General features: G+C 32.3%; 3 protein-coding genes, 1 long non-coding RNA gene and 1 other non-coding gene across 8 annotated transcripts in view; 2 read left to right on the forward strand and 3 right to left on the reverse strand.

Moving 5' to 3' along the window:
• The window catches only part of LOC109345294 (SAC3 family protein B), a 10,928-nt gene extending 6,413 nt beyond the window's left edge, over positions 1–4,515 (forward strand). The window contains exons 9-15 of the mRNA XM_019584207.1: positions 152–379; positions 466–557; positions 632–725; positions 1,033–1,125; positions 1,282–2,075; positions 2,187–2,301; positions 2,647–4,515. Of these exons, the coding sequence (XP_019439752.1) occupies positions 152–379; positions 466–557; positions 632–725; positions 1,033–1,125; positions 1,282–2,075; positions 2,187–2,301; positions 2,647–4,371 (3,141 nt within the window). The 3' untranslated portion in view covers positions 4,372–4,515. The remainder of the gene's footprint in view (positions 1–151; positions 380–465; positions 558–631; positions 726–1,032; positions 1,126–1,281; positions 2,076–2,186; positions 2,302–2,646) is intronic.
• LOC109345297 overlaps positions 1–9,386 on the forward strand; it is a 17,277-nt gene extending 7,891 nt beyond the window's left edge. Inside the window, exon 2 of the long non-coding RNA XR_002107407.1 lies at positions 9,180–9,386. This is a non-coding gene — a long non-coding RNA (uncharacterized LOC109345297). The remainder of the gene's footprint in view (positions 1–9,179) is intronic.
• LOC109345295 (probable protein phosphatase 2C 35) lies at positions 5,431–9,278 on the reverse strand. 4 transcript variants are annotated; one of them, XM_019584210.1, is made up of 5 exons: positions 7,929–9,278; positions 6,936–7,067; positions 6,232–6,453; positions 6,086–6,141; positions 5,431–5,752 (listed from the first exon to the last, which is right to left on the reverse strand). In XM_019584210.1, the coding sequence occupies exons 1-4, from the start codon at positions 8,832–8,834 to the stop codon at positions 6,139–6,141; spliced, it is 1,263 nt and encodes a 420-aa protein (XP_019439755.1). In that variant the 5' UTR covers positions 8,835–9,278; the 3' UTR covers positions 5,431–5,752; positions 6,086–6,138. The 4 variants fall into 4 exon arrangements, with proteins under 4 accessions (XP_019439755.1, XP_019439753.1, XP_019439754.1 ...); XM_019584208.1 differs by having other exon boundaries at positions 5,431–5,763; XM_019584209.1 differs by having other exon boundaries at positions 5,431–5,785.
• TRNAL-UAA lies at positions 13,193–13,275 on the reverse strand. The gene has a single exon. It is a non-coding gene; the product is annotated as a tRNA-Leu (tRNA).
• Positions 15,572–17,052, reverse strand: LOC109344800 (S-adenosylmethionine decarboxylase proenzyme 4-like). The gene has a single exon (XM_019583545.1). The coding sequence runs from the start codon at positions 16,761–16,763 to the stop codon at positions 15,600–15,602; it is 1,164 nt and encodes a 387-aa protein (XP_019439090.1). The 5' UTR covers positions 16,764–17,052; the 3' UTR covers positions 15,572–15,599.

The following is a 22,896-nucleotide window of genomic DNA, read 5'->3' on the forward strand; positions in this document are numbered from 1 at the left end:
AGAAACCTTGAACGTGATAATATCAATGTCTTTTTGGTACTTTAAAAACTATAGGGATTCAATTAGCTTTATCAAGAGTGTGCATCAGATTGGCTATGTTTGCAAAGCAGTATTACGATCACTAACAGAGCTGTTATTTCTGTGGTTTCAGATAAGATTACACATCCTTGCGATGCATGAATTATGTGAATACACAAAAGGAGAGGGATTTTCTGAGGGCTTTGATGCTCACCTCAATATTGAACAGATGAACAAAACTTCTGTTGAATTGTTCCAGTTGTATGATGATCACAGAAAGAAAGGAATGTATGTTCCCACGGAAAAAGAGTTTCGCGGCTATTATGCTCTTCTTAAATTGGATAAGCACCCTGGATATAAAGTAAGTGGCTTTTGTAGTATTTTGATCTTTAAGGTTTCGTTTGCTATTTAAAAATAAAAGCTAAGAAAATAAGTAAGTTATGCTAGGTTGAACCTGCAGAGCTCTCCCTTGATCTTGCTAAGATGACTCCGGAGATAAGGCAAACTCCAGAAGTTCTATTTGCCCGCAATGTAGCAAGGTTGTAATCCCCATATGAATTAGTTACCTTTATTGTCATGTTCACGGTCTAACCAATTTTGTTTTTCTTTGCAGAGCTTGCAGAACAAGTAATTTTATTGCCTTCTTTCGGCTTGCAAGGAAAGCAACTTATCTTCAAGCATGTCTAATGCATGCTCACTTTGCGAAGGTATGGGATACTCTTGTCATTTATTTGGTGCCCAAGAAAGAGACTATATAAGCTTAGGGCTTCCTTGTATAGACTGGGCATGCATTTACTTAATCTTGGCAGGCATCTTAGGAAATTACTTAAGTTGGGGTCCTTGATTTTTAAAAGGATGAATAAGTAAAAATTATGTTGCCCCTTCGAATCTGCTATCGTCATTGGAAATAAAATTGTTGAATTCCCTTTAGTTATAAGTTTGGTAATTATATGATTAAACTACATTTAATAAGAACTCTTGACCTTTATGTCTGTCTTCTGTCACTTTTACCAGTTGCGTACCCAGGCACTTGCTTCTCTACATTCTGGTCTACCGAATAACCAAGGCATTCCTGTTTCTCATGTCGCTAAATGGCTTGCTATGGAGGTATTTTTTGTGGACATATGTCTGAGTGCTTTCTGTTTTCTCCTTTTCTTTGTGTGTGCCCATGTTTGGGTGGTGTTTTATTATTTGGTATTTAAGGGAGTTTTGTAGCAAGATTTTCCAACTTCCTCTTACATTTATCTATGTCTTCATAATTAGGACGAATGCATTGATGAACTCTTGGAGTATCATGGTTTTGTGCTAAAAGCATTCGAAGAACCATACATGGTTAAGGAAGGCCAATTTATCAATGCTGATACTGACTATCCCACAAAGCGTTCAAAACTAGTGCACACAAGAAGATCTGGAAGGATAATTGAGGATGTTGTACTCTCAATTCAACCCGAATCACTTCCTGTTGTGTCTATGAACAAGATGAGGAAGGCAAACAAGCATGAGCCAAAGATAGTTTCATCTGTTGAAAATGTTAGTTCTGTCCATAAGTTTGACAAAGAAAAGCGAGACTCTGAAGCTATTTTCTCCCCAAAGGATAGTAAATCAGGAAAGGCATTGAAGGAAATTTCTGCTGTTCAAGACAGTGTAAAAGATGAAAACATGGTTAATCCTCATTCATCTCCGTTGACCTTCCCCTTTCCTAATATTATACCCAAACCACAACTTCCTAGCTTCCCATTTCCTAATATTATACCCGAACCACAAGTTCCTAGAATTGACATTTTCAAGAGTACCAATTCTGATTTGGCTGTCAAAGGCTCTCCAAGGAGAAACTTGCATTCTAATGTAGATGAAAGGCCAGTTGAGATTATTCCCAAACCAGCTCCACCGGAAAGTTCATTGGCTAATAGTTTGTTTATGCCTCCTCCTGCATCCGAGGCTGTTTCCAACTATGAGTCTATGCTTATTCACCAAGAATATGAAGATGAAGTTCATGAAAATACAGAAAAATGTCGAGATGAAGAAATTGTTGAGGCCAAGCTAAAGTTGTTCTTAAGGTTTTATGCCTTGTTTAATTACACAGCTTTAGAATTTTAGCACATGAATTACTTGTTTCTTTAACTCATTGTATAATTCATATTTTTATTCTTCCATGTTTGCCCTATCAGGTTATGGAGGAAGCGAGCGTCGAAATTAAGGATGTTACGTGAACAGCGGCAATTAGCATCAAATGCTGCACTAGGCTCATTACCACTGGGCCCCCCAATTCGAAATTATATAGATGTAAGTTTCTCAAGCTTTTGTGATTTTTTTGTAATTGCTCTTGCCAGGAGAAGGGGGTTGGAGGAGTGAAATAATCATGATTGCTTCTAATGGTGCTTTAAAAATAAAAGCGGTTCTTGCTACTGAATAAAAGCAATGACACCCTCTGTGGATGCATCACTCAAATTCTAATTGGATATCTTAGCTAATTGCAAACCTGTTTTTCCATGATTAAACATCAATACAGTGTGCATCAACATAAATACCATCTATCAATTTTCATTTGCTTTACAATGAAAATTTTGTGAATGCCTGAATTTGACTTGATTTATTTATTGACTTTGGTAACTCCTTTTTTCAATGTAGCTACCTGGTAATTTTGAGAAGTTTGACGTTGATATAGCTATGAGGGAGAGATATGAAAAACAGGAAAAATCATGGGCAAGACTTAATGTTTCAGATATAGTTGCTGGTACACTGGGCAGAAGAAATTCAGATGCTAAATGCTTGTGCTGGAAAATAACCCTTTGTTCTCAGATAAATAGTAAACATAAAATGGGGGCAGCAGGCTCGTGGTTGACCTCAAAGCTCATGCCTTCGAGTGACAATGATGTGGTTGTTTCATCTCCTGGCTTGGCAATATGGAAGAAATGGGTTTCTAGTCAGTCTGGCATTGATTCTACATGCTGCTTCTCCGTCATTAGGGATGCCGCATTTAGTAGTGTAGATGAAGTTGTATCTGGGACAGATGCAGTTTTGTTTCTTGTCTCTGAGAGCATCTCATGGGAACATCAGAGAGTTCACCTCCACAATCTTCTGATGTCAATTCCCTTGGGGGCTCGCTTGCCACTACTGATCTTATGCGGCTCATATGACAAAGGATTCTCTTCTGTTATAGTTAATGAACTGAACCTTACAAACATTGATAAATTGCGGGTTAGTAGCTTTCGACTTGTTTTCCTCGTTGAAAATCATCAGACGGAACACTTGCGTGGGTTTTTCAGTGATAGACAGTTACAAGAGGGACTGCAGTGGCTGGCCAGTGAGGCACCCTTACAACCCTATGTTCATTGTGTGAAAGTACGAGAACTTGTTCACACGCATCTTAATTCCTTATCAGAGGTGCAGAACATCGCCAGCAACCCCAAGTTGGGTCCTAATGACTGCATCTCACTGTTCAATCAAGCCTTAGATTGCTCACTACAGGAAATTATTACTGCTGCCAATTCAAATCCTACTGGTTGGCCATGTCCAGAGATTGGTTCACTTGACAAGTCTTGTGATGAAGACAGAGTAGTAAAAAGGTACTTGCCAACTTTGGGGTGGAGCTCAAATGTGAAAATTGAACCAATTATTTATGCCTTGCAAAACTGCAAGCTTCCCACTTTTGCCGATGATTTGTCCTGGTTGGCCAGAGGTTGTCAAGTTGACCATGAGATCGAGAACCAGAAGGTACAGCTCGAAAATTGCTTGGCCCTATACCTGACTAATGCGAGTAAAATGATGGGAGAATCATTGGCCACAAAAGAGGCACATGTCACAGTGCAAACCTGTGCTGGACTTGAGCTGTGTGGCTCAAGCTATCGTATAGTTCCACAATGGGGTATGATTTTTCGTCGAATTTTTAACTGGCGACTAAATGGTTTGTCTAGTAGGGAAATCTCCACCGCTTACATCTCAGAAAGTAATCATGTTGCTCTTCCAAGTTCAGATCAAGGTGTGGGCTTTGAAGCAAGTTTACCTTCATCCTATAATCTGAACACTTGTTTAGATGAAATGATCAGTGTTAGCTGCAACTTTCCTCTTCATTTTCATAGTCAGCACAGGTCTCAAGATCTCAGACCTCTTCCACAGAGGGATTCAAATCATGTATTTCACGAAACTGATAACATGAGGGATGATGAAAACAATCTTCATCTTCAAAAATTGCCTTACATAAATGCAGCTTTTACAAATGGTTTAAACAATGTGCAGAGCAGAGCATTAGTGAATGAGAAATCAAACAAAGAAGCTGACAAGTTAAGCAAGCTGTTGAATCAATGTAACCTGCTGCAGGATGGCATAGATAAGAAGCTGTTTTTATACTTCTGATATGCAGATAACTTTTCTATGCTTCTTTTTTGTATGTATCCTCAACTTCAGAAACAAAAATATGTTTATCCAATGTTGATTATAAGAAATTTTGTACGATAAGCAAATTATAATAAGGTTTTTTATTGTTATGTTGCTTCTCTATCTCCAAACTCACAGATTGGAGCTTTATATTGATTTAGATAAGACAACTAACTTGTGTGCAAAATCGTTAGACATTTTTTCCAACATTGAACTGGTTGGTGTCATGAGGGTGAGTCTTGAAGAAATAGTAAGCTATTGTTTAAATCCATTATAAAATATAGGTAGTCTATTTTTATTTTTATAAGTTTAAAGTTTATGTACTGACAGTGTAAAGTTTTTTACATTGTCAGTCCATTATCCATTATTGATTTATATTGCTTTTGCTTGAAAGTTAATGATGATTATTATATGACTGATTAATGACTTACTGATATTGTAAAAAACATTTTCATTGTCAGTGTATACATATTAAATCCTATTTTTATATATCAAATGTTTAGGCATTTATATTGTGGAGTTTTAGTTTAAGACTCGAGTCTTAGGTGTTACTGCTATGAGTCTTCTCAAGTAGAAAGCAATGTAGTTATTTGTATCATTTGATTTTACTACTCAATATCTTTCTCATATATTTGAACAATAATGCTGGTTAGTGAGAAGATGAATCCATACATGGTGAACTGGTTATTTTCATTGGATGAGACTCTCACACGCTTTTTACTTGTCACTTTTTAATGTCCATTTCTTAGTACCAGTTAAATACACGGTATGTTTGACAATATATGATTATGTAGTTTATAAGGTAATTGATTAGTCAAGACCATTTTATTAAAAGGGGCAATTTGATGACCATTGATAAAAAAAATTATTTAAGGAAACATATGCTATATCAAAATATAAATATTAACAATGCTAGTGTATGTCTTTCCATATCCTCCATACATATGAATAAAACAAGTATGTTTTGGATTAAAATTGGCAAAGCTTGGAAGACAAGTTAGGTATGTACTCTGAATGATGCAGTAACTCTATAGTCTGTACCCATAACCATTCATTCAATTATTAATTAGAAGTAAGAACATGAAACTAATCTTTGAAATCCAATTAAAAAACTCTAGACATGTTTCTAAAAAAGGCATCTAGGTTCAGCATGAGAAGATAATTGATTTACATTCTATGTAGCATGTGGCCAGCTACGACCATTGAGTACAACTCAATGCAAATTTAAGTCAGTTAGTCACCAGCCAATCTCCCAGTACCATTCTCCTGTATCTCAAATTCTTTGTAAATCCGGCTCCGATTTTTAAATCACCAGTGGAGGTGCGCAATGCCATCAGGGAAGTCAAGTTTCAGTGTTCTCCTGTGGTGGTTCTGCAGTTAAATGGCATATAACCTTAATTAGCAAAAGATTGAGAACATAAGAACATCAATCATTAACGGCTATGTTTTCGCACACACGTGAGCTGCTTATGAGCTTTTAAAGTTAAGTCATTAACATACACATAAGCTATTTATGAGCTTTGTTCACTCTATAAAGATTGAGCTTGACTCATTTATATTATGGAGTCTAGGTTTAAGCTTAATTTTGTCTGTTTGGTTAGTTAGACAATGATTGAGTATTTAACAAGTAGTCCTCAAATAATTCATGAAAAGCCTAATTCATTTACACCCTAAGCAAAGAATAGCGATGTACCACTTAGAAGATATTACAAGACTTGGTGAAACTTCCATAAAGCCTCTCTTCGATCACTGCAAATTGAAAAGGAGGTCAAGAAAAGAAATGTTGTGTGCAAATCACCATTAAATGATTGATATGAATTAATTCAACTGAGACTGTACCAATTCAATTGGTCTTTGACATGTTGGTGAGGGGACAACTATAGCCGGGCTTCTGATTGAGACCAAATGCTGATAGGACTGTAAATCAGAGTAACCACTCCTCACAGAACGAGAAACATCTGACCCTGTGGTAGCAGATACCTCAGAAATTCCCTTCCCCCTCTTGGCCCTCATTACAGTACTGACATTGATCTCACTTGGTCCAACTCGAGATGTACCTGACTACAATAAAAACCCGAAGATTGGTAAACAAGCCAATCAAATAATCAACCACCAATAGAATTTTGGGTTCTGCATATTACGCTCATAAGGGCAAATGTATTTGAGTTTGAGACACATGAGGGTAAAATGTCGCTTTGTTTTCTATTTGTGCTTTTGGTTTCATGTGGCTGGTAAGCATATAACTATATATCACCACATAGGAGTAACAAGTAACCAAAGCTACAACACATCCAGATATATTAAATACATTAAAAACCTTAAATAAATAATCATATGAATAGGATTAACCCGAGATAACTCCTCCAGGGGGTTTGTTCACACTTCACAGCATAGGTCATTTATCACCACCAAAATTTTCAAAATATGTGTGGGTGTGGGAAAGAAGATTAAGGTACAGTGCAAATTTAAAACCTTTACACAAGTCTAAATGAAGAAAACATAAACAACAAATGAGACCAAAGGAATATTCAAGCAAGTCATACATTGGACAGGCCTTTGATTTGAACAATGATAATCGTTATATCATCTGTCCGATTCTCATGTTCTAACCATAGTTTATATGCCTCTCCAGCAATGGCAGCACAAGCATCTCGGGGATCTGAAAAGCTGACTGCCTACAACATAACAAATCATTGAATTTATCAAGATAAGGAATTGAATCATAATCTAGCACTTTTGCCAAAAATTGTAAATCATATTAGCAACTAGCCAGGTTCTACCAATCAGATATATCACAACCATGATGCTAAAGAATTAGAAATTTTAACCAGTGAAAGGTAATTTTTCCATTAACAGTTGTGAATATATGTCAAATAGGGAGGTACAGTGATAAACATTATGAACATATGTCAACAGATCAGAGATGATCTTAAGAAAGTGGTGGAAAAGCCAAGGTTTCTCACACTAAACAACCAACTTACAGTAACAAATATTATGTAAACATTTAGGGTTTAAAAGAACGGTCATAGTTTGCAATTTGTCTCATGAACTATTTACAGATAATGCTTCCAGAATTATTACAGTTAATGCATTTGATGAGCAAATAGGCCTTAGAACAGAAATTCCTCTCAAAAAGGAACATTGAACTAAGGTTACATGATTATTTTACATTAACTGTTATATTTTGTTCTTGTAAGAATAATTAGATATTAAATGCATTAACGCAAACTGTTGTAAATCCAATCATTGAAAGTTTGAAACAAAACTTTCAGAATATATTGATAAATATGTAGTAAACATGACTAAGCTCCAATTGATAGATAATATTAGCAAACTGTGATTGGATATGTATGACTAAATATGGCAAAGAGATATGAACATATTCAAAGCAACAAATATCATACATAGGAGAGCAGAAAAAGTAAAAAGCATACACCATAATAGAAAATATTTAATGGCTAAGGTCTATACTGAAAAGGAAATACCAAATTATAGACATTCTAATCATGGGTCATACTAATAAAACCAAATCATACCATATCAACAACACTTTGACTTGATAGGAACTCAAATATGCCGTCGCTTGCAACAACAAAGAAAAGATGATTCGGTGTAAGCCGAACCGTTGAGACCTCTGGAACAGCAATGACACCAATTGTCTCGGCCAAATTATCCCCGACACTCCTTGTAAAAGCAGTTCCAGGATACATCGCATTTGGAACCCACAACCGTGGAGGATCACCACCCTGAGTCTCTTCATCCCCCCAAGTCTGGATATTGGGATCCTTAAGCCCTTCCACCTGATCAACACTCAACACCCTTGCCCCACATTGTTTCACCCTCTCACATTCATCTCTCCGAAATGGTGTCTGATCAGATGATAAGTCCTCAGCAACAATGCGATCTCCATCCTTAACAGCTAGCACTGCTCTCGAATCACCAACATTAGCAACATACAGGGTGTCTCCAATAACAAGCACCGTAATTGCAGTAGTGCCACTCATAGAATCATCAACCTCACTATTATGCAATTCATAATTTGTTGTCAAAAACGCCGAAGTATAGGCATTAACCGGATCCTCCAACAACACAGGATCATGTGACAATGTCTCTACCAAACTATCCTTAACAAAACTTGAACACTCGCTACCAAATTGACCATGCCCATCATACACACCAAAGAAGTGAACATTTGGATTACCTTGAATTTGTGTCCTAATGCAGAAACTATCCTGGTTTGCTTTGTCTGGTGAGTCAGGATAGTATCCCCTCTGAGTGAGAACTGAGTACTCCAAAGTGAGGTTGTGGGAAGGAACAGGAACAAGCTCAAGTGCTCTCTGGGTAAGTATGTGCTTCCTTTGGGCATGGTAAGGGCCAAGTTCAGAACCACCCTCTGATGGTGTAGGGTACTTGCCACAACACTTACCATGAACACAACCCATGTTTGAAAAAGAAAGTTTGAGATTTTCAACCAGTAACAACACCACAAAGCAAAGCTCAAAAGTAAAATTCTGAATGAAAAGTACAAATGAGCTTCTGAAATTCTGCAATGTGGCTCCTGAATTAACCCTTTCAACCCTTTTAGGGAGACATGAATAAAACCCTAGGGATAAAATTAGCAAAGTTTGACTAGAAAAGTTAGGATTTTGAGACTGGAACTGCAATCAGTGGTTGAGAAAAACAAAAGGGTATGTCCTAAATTGTGGAGAAGTGAACAAAATAAGAAAATGATATGAAGAAAAGGGTAACACAAACTCAAACCCTAGAGATAGAGCAACCCCAGAAAGAATCAAAAGGTTGAGACATTTTTGGTTGTGGCCTTTGATCAAACATAAAGAAGGGGTTGTTCACATTGAGCAACGTGTGAAGTAGGGTAATTGAAAAGGAAAGGAAGAATTGTACTTTTCATTGGGTTGTGAGATAAGGAAAAGAATGATAAGAAGGAAAAGTCCAAAAATGAAAAAGGTAGAGAAGAATGAATGGGGTTTTGTTCTCCAAAGAGAATGTGATAGGGACACAAAAATACACAGCAAAGATACAAAGACAATAGTCACATGAACAAGATTTGAGATTCTATTAATTAATATTATTGTATGATGCATGGCTGAGTTTTAGATATGAAGAAACCTCTTTTTAGCAACATGCCACCAATTAAACAAAGATGTATTGTCATCATAGCTAAATATAAATAAGAAGGAAAAATGTTATTTTTTCTCTCTTCAATTTAATATCATTATAATTGCACAAATGATATAATTAATTATATTATTACAGAATCCATATCTTAACTATGTTGGTTTAGTGCTAAATGATATCATTAGTTCAAATGTTCGAATCCTAAAAGTAATATTTATTAGAAGAGACAATCATATATCTCAAAAAAATTAGTTCTTTAATCACAAACGATTTTTACCAACTTTATTATGAATATAGATTAGAATTCCACTTGCTTATATTGTTGTTTTGATCCTTTTAAAAAGAGAACAATTTGATAAAAGAATTCATTCATTTATTCCTACTAACGTGGTAACAGATACGAAAGTGTCTTCGACCCACATTCTTATTTTATGATATCAAGTATTAAATTTATATTTTTTATTTTAGAAAATTAGAATGTTTTTTTATTTGATGTACTTCATGTTATAATTTTTATATTTATTATAATATACAACTTTAAGTAAGATATATTAATTATAGTTATATAAGATTATATGGTTTTACTTTATAAATAAAAAATATTAAGAGAAAAATAGGAAAATAGAATTATAGTGGTAGTTATTTCAAGTTTTGACTTTATATATAGTATAGATATAATTATCTAGGATTATATAGTTTTACTTTAGATATAAAAAATATTAAGGGAAAAATAGGAAAATAGAATCACAATGGTAGTTATTTCAAGTTTTGACTTTTTATATAGTATAGATATAGTTATGTAGGATTATATATTTTTACTTTAGAAATAAAAAATATTAAGGGAAAAATAGGAAAATAAAATCACAGTAGTAATTATTTCAAGTTTTGACTTTATATATAGTATATATAGTTATGTAGAATTATATAGTTTTACTTTAGAAATAAAAAATATTAAGAGAAAAATAGGAAAATAGAATCATAGTAATAGTTATTTTAACTGTTGACTTTATATATAGTATAGATATAAGCGTAGATAGAGACCAACAATGTCCAAAGGCAATTGGATTGGTTTGACTCTATGTTTCGGGGTATTATTTCTTTTGAATAACTTCAGAATATAGAAAACTAATAGAATTACCCTTTAACTTATTTTTTCTTTTCAAATTAATCTTACAAGTTTTTTTCAATTTGATTTTGGTCCAATTTTTTACTTACAGTTTTCTTAATTCACAAAATATATATTCACAACTTAGGATATTACAAACTTTTTTCCCTCCAGATACTACAAACTCCACGCATGGAAGGAAGACTGCAACTTATGATATTCATAACCATGTCTTGTGAAAAAAATTATAGTTTTTTTTTACAATAAGACTAGAGTGAGTACAAATAAAATAATAAATATGACCCTAGTTTGTTATAAATCAAACACCAAAATCAGGAAAGATATTTTCAAGTTTTGAACCATAAATAAATACAAAAAAGCTTTTGAGAGGTGTTTTGGGTTGGGCCAATTGCATGATATGATGTTTACATTTAAATGGTCCAACATGTACCCCACACAGATTCTATCTTTTATGTTTTCTTCCTCTCTCTTGAAAGTGATAAAGGCACAAATTTATTCATTGATTGGTTTAAGAGATTTGAAGATGCACCATTAATATGAAATTCCTTCTATGTCATACTCATGACGTTATTGACTTGTAGAGATTAATGACCATAACAACAAGTCAATTATGTTGATATATACCAAAGTTTGCGTCACATGTTTGCTTAAGTATAATTTATAGAAACCCATAACTCTAATTTAAGCCAAAGTGTTATATTCATGCACTCTGTCATGGTAAAAAATTATACATATTCAGTACTTCATTCGTCACTTATTTATATTACTTTTCTTGAAAAATCAATGATAATTAAAAATAAATGATGATGATATATTGACAGTATATCAAACTCCTACGTAATCGATGTATACATATTTTTCTCTTTTAAGCTATATTCCTTTCAATAAAACTAAGGTATGTAATCAAACAAACTAATTCATTTATTCTTTCTTAGGCCACTATAGCTGAAAACTGCATCAATTATCCAAGGCCCCTTTTTTTGCTAATGTTTGGTATGCTAGTGGTTTTAATATCTTATCCTTCTGAACTAATTTCAAAAATTCATATTTCTCTTCTAGATTATATAGGGAATGGGGTAGGTAGGGTTTCACTTTTCATCCCAAACTTGAAATCCAAAAAAATGGACCAATCCTTGATCTTATTTGGTTTTGGATTTTCCAGACCCACTTAAATTTCCAATCCAAACACACATGAATAAGGGTAGTTTTCTAAAATGCTTATATAATCTTAACTTTATTATTATACATACATATATAAATAAGGGTTCAGATGAGTTTGGGATGATTATCGTCAAACCCGAATCCAACGAGATTGAAAAAATAAATATGACCAAATACTATATGTTAACTTAATTAAATTAGGTTTTCCCCCATCAAATTCAAGTTGAATCTAAGTGCACATTATAATTATATTGCTATTGATATATTATATGTTAATATTATGCATGTGCTTAATGTCCTTCAAAATATTTTAATGATAGGAAAGTGACATTTAACTAATTAAACATATGCTTGCGTTAAAGCAATGCTCTATTTCAGCCAATGAAAGACTGCTATATTTTGTTCATGCTGGACAATTTGGTATTGAAGTATCTCATGGAATAACAATAGATTTTCTGACATTGCTTGTAAGTTGTAAATGCCAAATTCATATATATTTGAATGTGAAAAAAATGTATACACTGATAGTATGAGTATTATAAACTATCATTGCATTATTTATGTCTAATAGTTGTTAACTATTCCAAAAAGATAATACAGATGAACGATAAATGATATATTAGTTGTATATAAATCTTTATACTAACAATATTAGTTATTACATTTTCTTTAGATTGGTTACTATATTTGTACAAGGTATTGATTGATTATAGACAGTCAATTTTACTAACCTATTTGGGCTATGGTGCATGTGCATCTATTTGTTATTGATATATAAAGGCTTAAATATAGTAATTGTAGGTATGGTAGTTTTGTTTTTATCATTCAAATATATATTTTTTGTTTTAACTTTATGCAACTAAGTTTATGGTTTCCACCTATTCATTAACTATTTTTTTTAAATGTTTAGGCTTCACTTTTGTATGATGTAACTTAAAGGATTTATTGATTTAACAAATTATCATTTTCATGCGTTAAAAATATATTTAAACCTTAAATATATCAATGATAAAATATGATGATTATTGATATGGATGGACACACAAACAACATTTTATAGTAAAGTTTAATTAAAAATATGCTGAATTCATTACAAATCAATTCAATTCTTACATTCAGCATTAAGTGTAGCAATAGTGCATCTTCTATGATAACCTAGATGCATAAAAGAAGAAGCCATAAACACATACAATAATTCATTAGTTAGATTTTTTTGGAAATTTACAAATGACAACAAAGAAAAACTATTTGCAATGACACTTAATATTGGTAGCCTTACCATATTTTCATTATAGTATAATTTTAAAATTAATTAGTTGAGCATAACACAATTTTCACTGTAAAGAAATATAAGAAAGTTAATTTTAATAAAAAGGATGCTGGCTGTGGGGTTCGAACCCACGCGCACTTCTGTGCAGAAGATCTTAAGTCTTCCCCCTTAACCACTCGGGCAAACCAGCTACTTGATGTTCATTTTATATTATAAACTTTATTATAGAATAAGGTTCTAGTGAACAAAAAGTACATACCAAATAATAGTTCTATTATCAGTGAATATCGAATTTAATTAAACTTGGACGCATTATTCACTCAATTGGATTGTTGGGGTTAGAGGTGTCAGGCGGATCCAGCCGGACCGATATGCTAAAACCCAGAAATTTATAGGGTTTTAGTATCATTCTAGGTGTTTTTATTGAACCCGAGTTTTTTAGTCCGGTCCAACCGGGTTATATTAAAAGCGGTCTCAGGTCGGACTTATCCGGGCGGGTTCGAGCTACCTGATTTTCCTTATTTTTTAAATGTTTTTTGGGACCTTTGACTTGGTAATAATCCTTAGGTAAAAATTATCTTACAAAATTTATAATAAAAAATATATAATAAATATTGTGTTATGAACTTTGAATAAAAATAGAATAGTGTCTATAACATAAATATTTAATTATTTATAAATTACAATAATGTTATAAAGTTAAGTATTATATTGTTTTTCATATTTTGCAAATATCATTTTGAGTACTTTAACAAAATAATGTATCAAATCAAATAAGAAGACATTAAACTATATAAGTTCCACTTTTTCATTTTTTAATTGTGTATTTAATTAGATTTAATTTCTACAACAAAAACATAATAAAGAAAATAACTTTTACAACAAAACTAATATTGTTTACCATAGAACTTCACACAACCAAATTTAACATGATAGTTCATAGTAAAAGTTTGATAAATAGCATACAAGTGATCTTCATACTGAAAGTAAAAAATAACGATCATATATTATGATGATGATAATTATATTTTGACATATAGAATTTATTCTGAACTTGAGTCTATATTATCATTACTATAAACCAAAGTGAAATATTTAGAAATGTTTGTATATTAAAGTGAAGTTATAAATTATATTGTGTTAGGGAGAGAGTTCAATAAAAAATGAGAGGTTTAGTATGAGTTATGTTAAAAATCATATAGGTAGAGTTGACATTATATATTAATTCAAACACAAGTTATTAGCTCTATAAGTTTGGTTGTATTGGGCATAACAAGTACGTTAAAAAAGTTATACATTAATATCAAATGTTATATATATATTAAATAGATTAAATATGATAAAATTTAAATAAATATTTTTCAGTATTATGCGGGTCGGCCCGTCACAACCCGCAACCCGCTTACGGTGAATTTGAGCTACAATTGGATATGTATAAATTATATCTAAACTTTTTAGCCTAGTCCAATTTGATTCGAACCCGATGTGGGTTAGCTCAAACCTGTTCGGATAGCCGATTTTGAGACCTCTAGTTGGGATAATAAGTCATTAGCCCCAATCATTAGGTTACCCTTAGATTGATTGATTCAATTTATATTAAAAATTCATATCTATCATTATTTACTTTATACTTCAATTTTAAAAAGATTATCATCTTATAAATTTCCAATTAAACCACTAATAACATGAAAATATAACGAAAGAGTATATAGGTTTAATGAAAAGAAAAAAGATAAGATTTTATTATAACATAATCTAATAAAATTAAATATTATTACACCATAATAAATATGTTAGAAACATCATACCTTTTCTTTCAAAACAATATTGTTTTAATTTTTTTTATAAAAATGATTAAACTGACCAAGTCAAACAAGTCAGAACACTGATTTTATGGTTAAATCAACAGAATGTAAACTATTCATATAGACTTTGGTGTAAAACTTATACCATAAGTGACTCACAATCACCACACTTGAATTAAGAAAGGGTTTGAGCTCTGTTGGCATTAATCTAAATCACTAAATATAATCAGTGATTGAGATTACAATTAATCTAGTTTTATACATATTAAACTCTCTAAAGTGCCATTTCATAATCTTTGCCCCTATGGACTTCACTTTTTTAGCAAGGGAGCAGAAGATAGATTGGTTGATGGTCCTGTATAGCACTGTGTGTTCACAGTTTGAAACTAATTTCTAGAACCAAAACATAATATGTACCACAAAAATAAAAAAGAACCAAAACAAAAAAGACAAGAGGTTTGTTGATAGAAGAGAAAAATGTAATTAAAGAAAGAAAGATCAATATAAGCTGAAAGAAGAGCACTTCTAGACCCACTATATATATAGATCCTCAAAAATCTTAGGCATGCCAAGCCTAAGTGGGGTGCATTATGATGATCATCCCACAACCCCAATATGAACTCCTAACCCTTTTCAACCTTAACCCCAATTCTTCTAACTCAAATCAACCGGTAGCTCCAAAACTCAACTCGTAAATATTAGTGCTAAACTATTCACTTTTCCGGCGAAGAGCTGAAAATGTTTGAAAGACAACACTACCTGCTTCTGGAAAGTGGTCCATTGCACAACTCCTACATTTCAATCCTAGACTCTCCACCGCACCCGCTACCACCCTTGTCCACGTTTCATTGTTGCACTCGCTAAACGACGTCGTTGTTGTCGACACTGACATAGTTCCTGGCCTGAAAATTTGAACCACCTTTCTCAGCACATGAACTATGTTAACATTATCATCGTCCATGGACCCTATGCATTCGAAGCTAGCGTAGCTAAAACCATCTTCTGGTGTAACGTGAATGGTGGAATACCATTCTCCATGCATGCTATTCATGGAGTAACCACATGGGTCGAATGCAAAGTCGCATATCAGTGCCTCCTTCTTGATTTCGTTGATTCCGGTGAGCTCCGTCATTTTTTTCCCGGCTGAGTCGCCGGTTTTTCCATCGTACGGTTGCCGGAAAAAGTTGCGTGCGAGACTAGGGTCAAGGTCTGTCATGCATATCTCAATGGTGTATGATGAGGATGATGATTTGTTTTTGTTGGTGGGGTAGGGGTTGCAAGCATTCGGCGTGTTGGATGATATGTTGGGATGTGAGTGGTCAGATGAATCTGAAGTCTTCCATTTGGATCGAAATTCATTCATGCGATGGTTCACGTTAGTGACTGCGGTGAAAACGTGCCATGCATGAGAGGAAGATTTGGAGGGCATGATGGAGGATTTTCTATAGGAAAGATTTGAAGGGATGGTTTGTTCCAAGATGGTGACTTCATCATTGAAGCTTGTGTGAGGGAAAGGTTGTGAGTTTGGGAAGATAAAGCTACCTCTTGTGTAGCGGCAAGAGAATAGAGTAAGACCTAATTGTTGGTTTGCAAAGTAGGTTAAGGGAGAAATAGATTTGAGAAGTTGGGTGGTCCCACATGTTTTGATGATGATTTTTGTTGGGTACACAAAGAGGCTTGATTCTGATAGCACATAAGCATCAAAGTAAGAGTTTCCAACAGCTGAAACCACTGTGCATTGGACAGCTTCTAAGGTTTGTTGTATGAAATCAAAGTCAAGTTTTCTAAGACCAAGTTTGAGGATGCTTGGATCATCACCAAAGAAATGCAACTCCAACCTTTTCTCAAACCCTTCAAACCCAGACAATGCCATTTGATGTCAAAAACTATAGTTTTAGAAGTTGATGGTAAATGATAATGGAACTAATAATATGAGAGATATTCAAGATTTGGTTGTATATTGTAGTGTTGAAGGATAAGGGGTTGGGTGAGATTTATAGGTGTGTGAGTTAGAGTGTGTGTGTGTAAGTGTATGAAGTACTAGTGAGGGTGTTAAGAAGAGAGCGTGCGGGTGATGGAACCAAGAATCATGATTGTTGACACAATGAAGTGAATAGGATGATGATATATGCAACACTTTTATTCTTATGTTTTTTAGTTCAGTGTTTCTCTTCAATTCTATCAGAAGTAGAGACAAAGAAGCAACAGGAAACAGAATTAATGCCCATGCTTATGATTTTTGTTCCTTTGTCACTGCCTACTACTCTATACTCTATTCTCCACTAATCACTACTTGGCTTCCGATAGAGATAACTTGTTTCAGATGCTATCTTATTCTATATTCTGAACTAATTAGAATGTTACTTTTTTGTGGGGAAGTTTTGGTATTAGAGATTTAAGTTTTTAAGATTGCCAAGTACAAGTATATATGAAAGTCAAGGTCATATTTAAAGGTTTAAAGAAAAATACGTAGTTTAACATTTGGAAGATTATTTTGTACATTATGGTATGCTATACTGAAAATTTAGTTTAATTTAAAGTAAATTAAGTGAATTTGAAAGATATATATGTGGGGCTAATTTGACTAGAATAATTGGTTGAGGAAGATGCTAGGCATAATTGTGTTGGAACCATATCATACACTTCTTTTCATTGAAAAGAATTTGATTCCATGAATCAAAGTGTAGAATTCAACTTGACAATTTAAATGATAGTTTTAGCAAAATAGAAACATAATCATAAACCATAGTTAGATGTTGTATTGTTGTTCTGCTAGACAACAAATTATGAGCTCTATAGAGGTAATAGACCAATGTAATTAGAGCTACATTACTAGATCATAGAGGACAAAAACAGGTAAACAGAACATTTAATTAATACTATGTGACAAAAAAATAAAAATAGAAATATAAAGCCTATAGTGGTGATTCTATTTTTTTATAAATATTTTACTTGTATACATACAAAGCTTATAATGGTGTTGATTTTGCAAATTTGTATGTAACCAAACCCCGGGTCAAATATAATAAATGACCTTTAACTTGATGAAACATAAAGTTGATTTGGGTCATAATGTTTAGCTAGTTTGGTATAAAAGTAACAGTAATTTTGAAGTAAAAGGAAATAATGAAGTAGATCATGGTCTTTTAGAGGAAGTTTTGGTAGCTAAACAGTCTATGCCGACATACAAAACTAACTTGTACATCATATAGGTGCTCTTCTTGACTTTCAATTTACGAGTATATATTGTGAAGATTATACCAATAATTCAACATTATTAATATTGCACAAAGTACATTTAATTTAGTATAAAGACACAAACAATATGTAATATATGACATTATTAACATTGCACAAAGTACATTTAATTTAGTATAAAGACACAAACAATATGTAATTTATGAGTTTATTATACTTGGTAGGGAGATAAGTGTAATTATACTGAACTCACATAAACATATATGTAATTAATTAGGATAAGGATTTGAATAAAGTAAATTTGAGAGTTAAAGAGTTGAGGGGGAGAGAATTAATGATGGAAAAATGGGAGTTTCAGAATGAAAACATTAGAAGGAGACTACAGAATTATGTCTCATTCTCTGTTCTAAGTTAATTAGAATATTATTTTTTGTTTTTAAAAAATTTCTTTTATATCTATCAAGTACATGTGATCTGTATCGAAGATATTGGAGTTTAAAGAAGTTGAAATGATGGTGAATGCATGGGGTGATGAATAAGATCTCATGGTTGTGGCTGACAATATCAACATCTTTGTGAGGCACGCCAACCACCAAACTCAAACATTATCTCACAAGCTTCCTTATACTTTCGCTATCTCACACGCAACCCAATCCAATTACACCCACAAACACTTCCTCTTTACATTATTTATGGGTACACATCCCAATAGATTGTATCATTCCATGTGTTATGACCTTGTGTTTGGTTAGAAAAAATATATTTAAATTAAAATTTAATTACTAAGTATTTTTCTGACCAATCATAAACTCATGGTACATGGAGGAGTGACACAAACTGTGAGACAACATATATGCTCTTATTTTTTATATTTCTAGGATTTAAATTAAATTCCACAATTAGCATTACCATGTTACAATGGATTAGTGGGCACTCAAAATAATTTTATTTTTCTTCATATTTGTTAGTTTAATTACATTTTCTCTAATTGTGATTGTTTATAAATATGGTAGATATTGTCACTACACATCACTTCTCTTGCATATCCATTGCAAAAAGATTAAAGGATAAATATTTTATTGAATTAAATCTTCTTAAAAAGTCTCAAACAAAATCCCCACACCCACCTTTTTTACATGGAAAGTTTCAAGAAAAATCTCTACAACCCAAGGATTATTAATTGTTGGTGAGGACTTTTGGTAATTTGAAGAGTTAAAAAGTTGAGAGTTGAAACCCACCATAATCCTAAAGTTTGCCCCACTAAAAGTAGCTGCCTTTTTAAACTATATACAAGCCTCAATGCCACATCACATCTCCATTCCATCATAATAATGCAAAACCCCAAACTCATGAGTGTTATTCCCTTTGTGTCTCACATATCTAATAAAAACCTATTGTCCTAAATCTCATTTCATATTATTTTTTGGTGGTATTATTAAAGGTATTTCTTACCTTTAGATAATGAACTAATTTATGTTGGGGTTCATGATTGCCTCTTTCAACAAATGTCGTTCTCAGAAATCGAACTCTTAATTTAGTCATCTGATGAACTTGACAGAGATTTACATTATTAGACCAACGCATTATTGATTCATTTGATGTCTTGTGTGAATATGAAGCAAAAACAATACTAATTTAATTTTAATTCATAAAACATATTTTTATTAGTAAAAAACAAGATATGAGATACAATTTAGATTTATATTTCCAGAAGACAACTATAAGTAACCCTACACAATTCACATCATCTAACATGTGTCCCAACTTCATAGCACACCAGTGTCCTTTGTTTCAAGTGTCAATGAGATTTGAGGGACATGTTAGTCCCCACTCACTCCTTAACTTCAAGACAAAATGACATCAATAATGATTCTTCACATTAAATTTGGGACATTATGTGGTCTTTATTTACTTATTTACTTGTAAATTATAAAAGGAAATAGAAAGTAGGTGATAGATAAGAATAAAAATACCATTTATTAAATATGGTGTTCAAAATTTGATTGTTAAATAATAGGACTAGAGAAGAATAACTAAGTGAGTTAGTTATGTGTATTTTCCATAAAAAAACGTTTTTTAAGCTTTAAATTTGTACATTAAGGTTATACAAAAAAAAATCATATGAAAAGAAAGAGGGAATGATAAGAAAAAAGAAATCATATGACTATTGTTTGTTTTGTGATAAAGAAATTGTACAAGTTTGATATATAAACACTTGAGAGTATTTTTTAAGTGTGCACTACTAATGAGTATGACAGAAATAAGTGGTTTTGTACCATGCGCACTAAATTTGGCAAAATTCTTGCTAATAAACCCACCAGGCTGCAACTCCAAATTTGGAAACTTTCTTTATAATGTTTCTATGGAATCAGTGAAGAAGCCATGAAAAGTGGTTGGATGCTTTTTTATTAATCATTCTCAAGCTTTTATTAGTTGGCTAATAGTTAAAGTGTTGTGGGTCTCATACTTCTTATTATTATTATTTTTATATATTTTTTTCCTCTTAAAAAGAAAAAGGAAAAAACATGATTTGCAGTTCAAGATAACCAGGACTTCAATTGCACTCCATGGTTGAAGCTATTGGAGGAAATAAATAAATTGATATGCAAAACGTTAAAAGAAGAATGATGTTCTCACATTAGTTTTATGAATAAAATCTTTCACACCTAATTATAATCATGAATTAAAAATAAAAACAAAAAAATTGTTCAACAATTAAAAAGTAGGATTTTAAAAATAATGTTAGCAAAATTAAACTAATCTAAGATGAACATTTTCCTTCCCAATGATGCATCCATTTTCATTTTTAATTCCTTCATTAATTGTACCACACCCCAGGTGGTGTTGACTGTGACACTATGACAAAGTAGAATCTTCATGATTGTATGAACATGCTTAAGGAAATCTTAGGATGTATATTAAACAAAGAATAGAAATAAAAAATTTGTATAAGGCTTGTTGTTAAAGTGGACTAACTTTCCATTGCTGAAAAAAATATGAAAATCATGGGAAACTATGTATATAGTATGAAATTAAAATTTGTGCACTAACCGTATAAATTTTTTATACTGTCAATACATTACTCACCATTGATTTGTATTACTTTTGCTTAAGAATCAATAATAGTTAATAAATTAATGGTGAATGATTTACTAAATTTTTTTACATTATTAGTATATACATATTAAATCTTGTTAGAAGTTTTGAAATGTGATTCATAATTTTATGTAGGCAGAAGGAATTTTATATCAAAAAAGAATCAAACAATTGAAGTAAATATAAATAATAAGACCTATAAATTCATATGTTAAAGCTTTTTTTATCAAGATATAATATAAAACTCTCTTATATATTGTTCACTTAGTACCTAATTTCCTTAAGACAAAAGAGGAATAACATTAGGAAATAAACAAACAAGAGGATACCATAGTAATCTAACCTACAAAGAAAGGTTCCCACATGAATCATTTGTCATAGGTTATGTCAAGATTTTTTTTGAGACAATCAAGACATGCTCTAAACTTTTATGTGGCTAATCACAATATTAATATTATAGCAAAAGAAACATAGAGAGAGACATTATGGTGGGGGTGACCAAACTAAATTATTTTAATGAGTTCCTTTGTAATGTTTAATGTGAGACCTCGAGCCCTGCCATTTCCACAGCAAAATCTATCTCGAAATGTGGAGACATATTCAAACACAGTATATATCCATTATCTTGCCATGCACGCCATATAACTTTTATATGACCCCATTTTCTTAAATTTTGAATACAAATGCATGTCTTTGTCTATGTTTCCACCAAAAAAAAATGTAATCTCTGTTGATTGATATAGAGGGGTTAGGATCCTCTTCATTACTGAAAGGGAAACCCATAAAAAATAAAAGGAAATTTTTTATGATGACAAGTTTACATTTAAATGTAAAGCTAAAATCAATAATTTGGGTCAGAATTCTTTTCCACATAACCTTTGTGCATGCCTTACACTTTCTTAAATTCCTATGGCTATGGTCTCTCTCATGCCTTGTCTTCTGTCCTTTTCCTCTACTTTCTTGTAAAATACAAGTTTGGTGTACTGAGAAATCTTATACCCAATCATCACATCTTTGAACTCTACTACCTTCACTAAAAATATAGGAATACTTAAGCAGTGAAATTTAGGAAATTAGTACCATGCCAAATGAATGGAAATTCTCTGTCCCAGGTTATGTTCCCATCAATTGTAATGTGTTATTCAATTAAATAAAAAAATCATAAAAATAGAATTATATTAGTTGCAAGAATTTGATTGGACAGGGACAAGAATAGACAAAATTTGTTAGGAAAACTAATCTCACTTCATGCCAAATTATTATAAATTTTCTTGACATTAGTCCTTATAGCGTAGGATAAAGAATTAATAGTGAGTAATTTTTCTTGGGAAACTAAATACATAAGAGTTTTGGTTCTTTTAATACAATATTTCCAAGAAAACTTACTATTTATGGGTTTTTATCTTTAGTCGGGTGGAGGTTAAGAAAACCTAATTAATCTTTTGTGAAAATGAAGTTTGGTAGAAGTTAAGATAATATAATTCATTTTAAAGTTGAGATATGTTGCAATCTATTAAAAATATATTCAAAATATGTTCGTCACATTATTATATTTCATTTATTTGAAAAGAACTTATGTTGGATCAAAACCCCACCTCTACGAGGAGCATAATTGTTGTCTTAGAAAATGTGTATTTTTATGTACCAACACTTGTGATTTATTCAAAAAAGTATTTAAATTAAAAAAGTTAACAATTAAATATTTTTCTGAT

Source organism: Lupinus angustifolius, chromosome LG04 (assembly GCF_001865875.1).
Source record: "Lupinus angustifolius cultivar Tanjil chromosome LG04, LupAngTanjil_v1.0, whole genome shotgun sequence".
NCBI lineage: Eukaryota > Viridiplantae > Streptophyta > Magnoliopsida > Fabales > Fabaceae > Lupinus > Lupinus angustifolius.

Bases quoted from the DNA above. Each gene is read 5' to 3' on its own strand.
- LOC109345295 (XM_019584210.1), bottom strand. From the start codon at position 8,834: ATGGGTTGTGTTCATGGTAAGTGTTGTGGCAAGTACCCTACACCATCA. The intron at 7,068-7,928 runs GTATGATTTGGT...GTTATGTTGTAG, and splicing joins GTCAAAGTGTTGTTGATATG to GCAGTCAGCTTTTCAGATCC. The intron at 6,454-6,935 runs GTATGACTTGCT...TTTTTATTGTAG, and splicing joins AAATCAAAGGCCTGTCCAAT to TCAGGTACATCTCGAGTTGG.
- LOC109344800 (XM_019583545.1), bottom strand. From the start codon at position 16,763: ATGGCATTGTCTGGGTTTGAAGGGTTTGAGAAAAGGTTGGAGTTGCAT.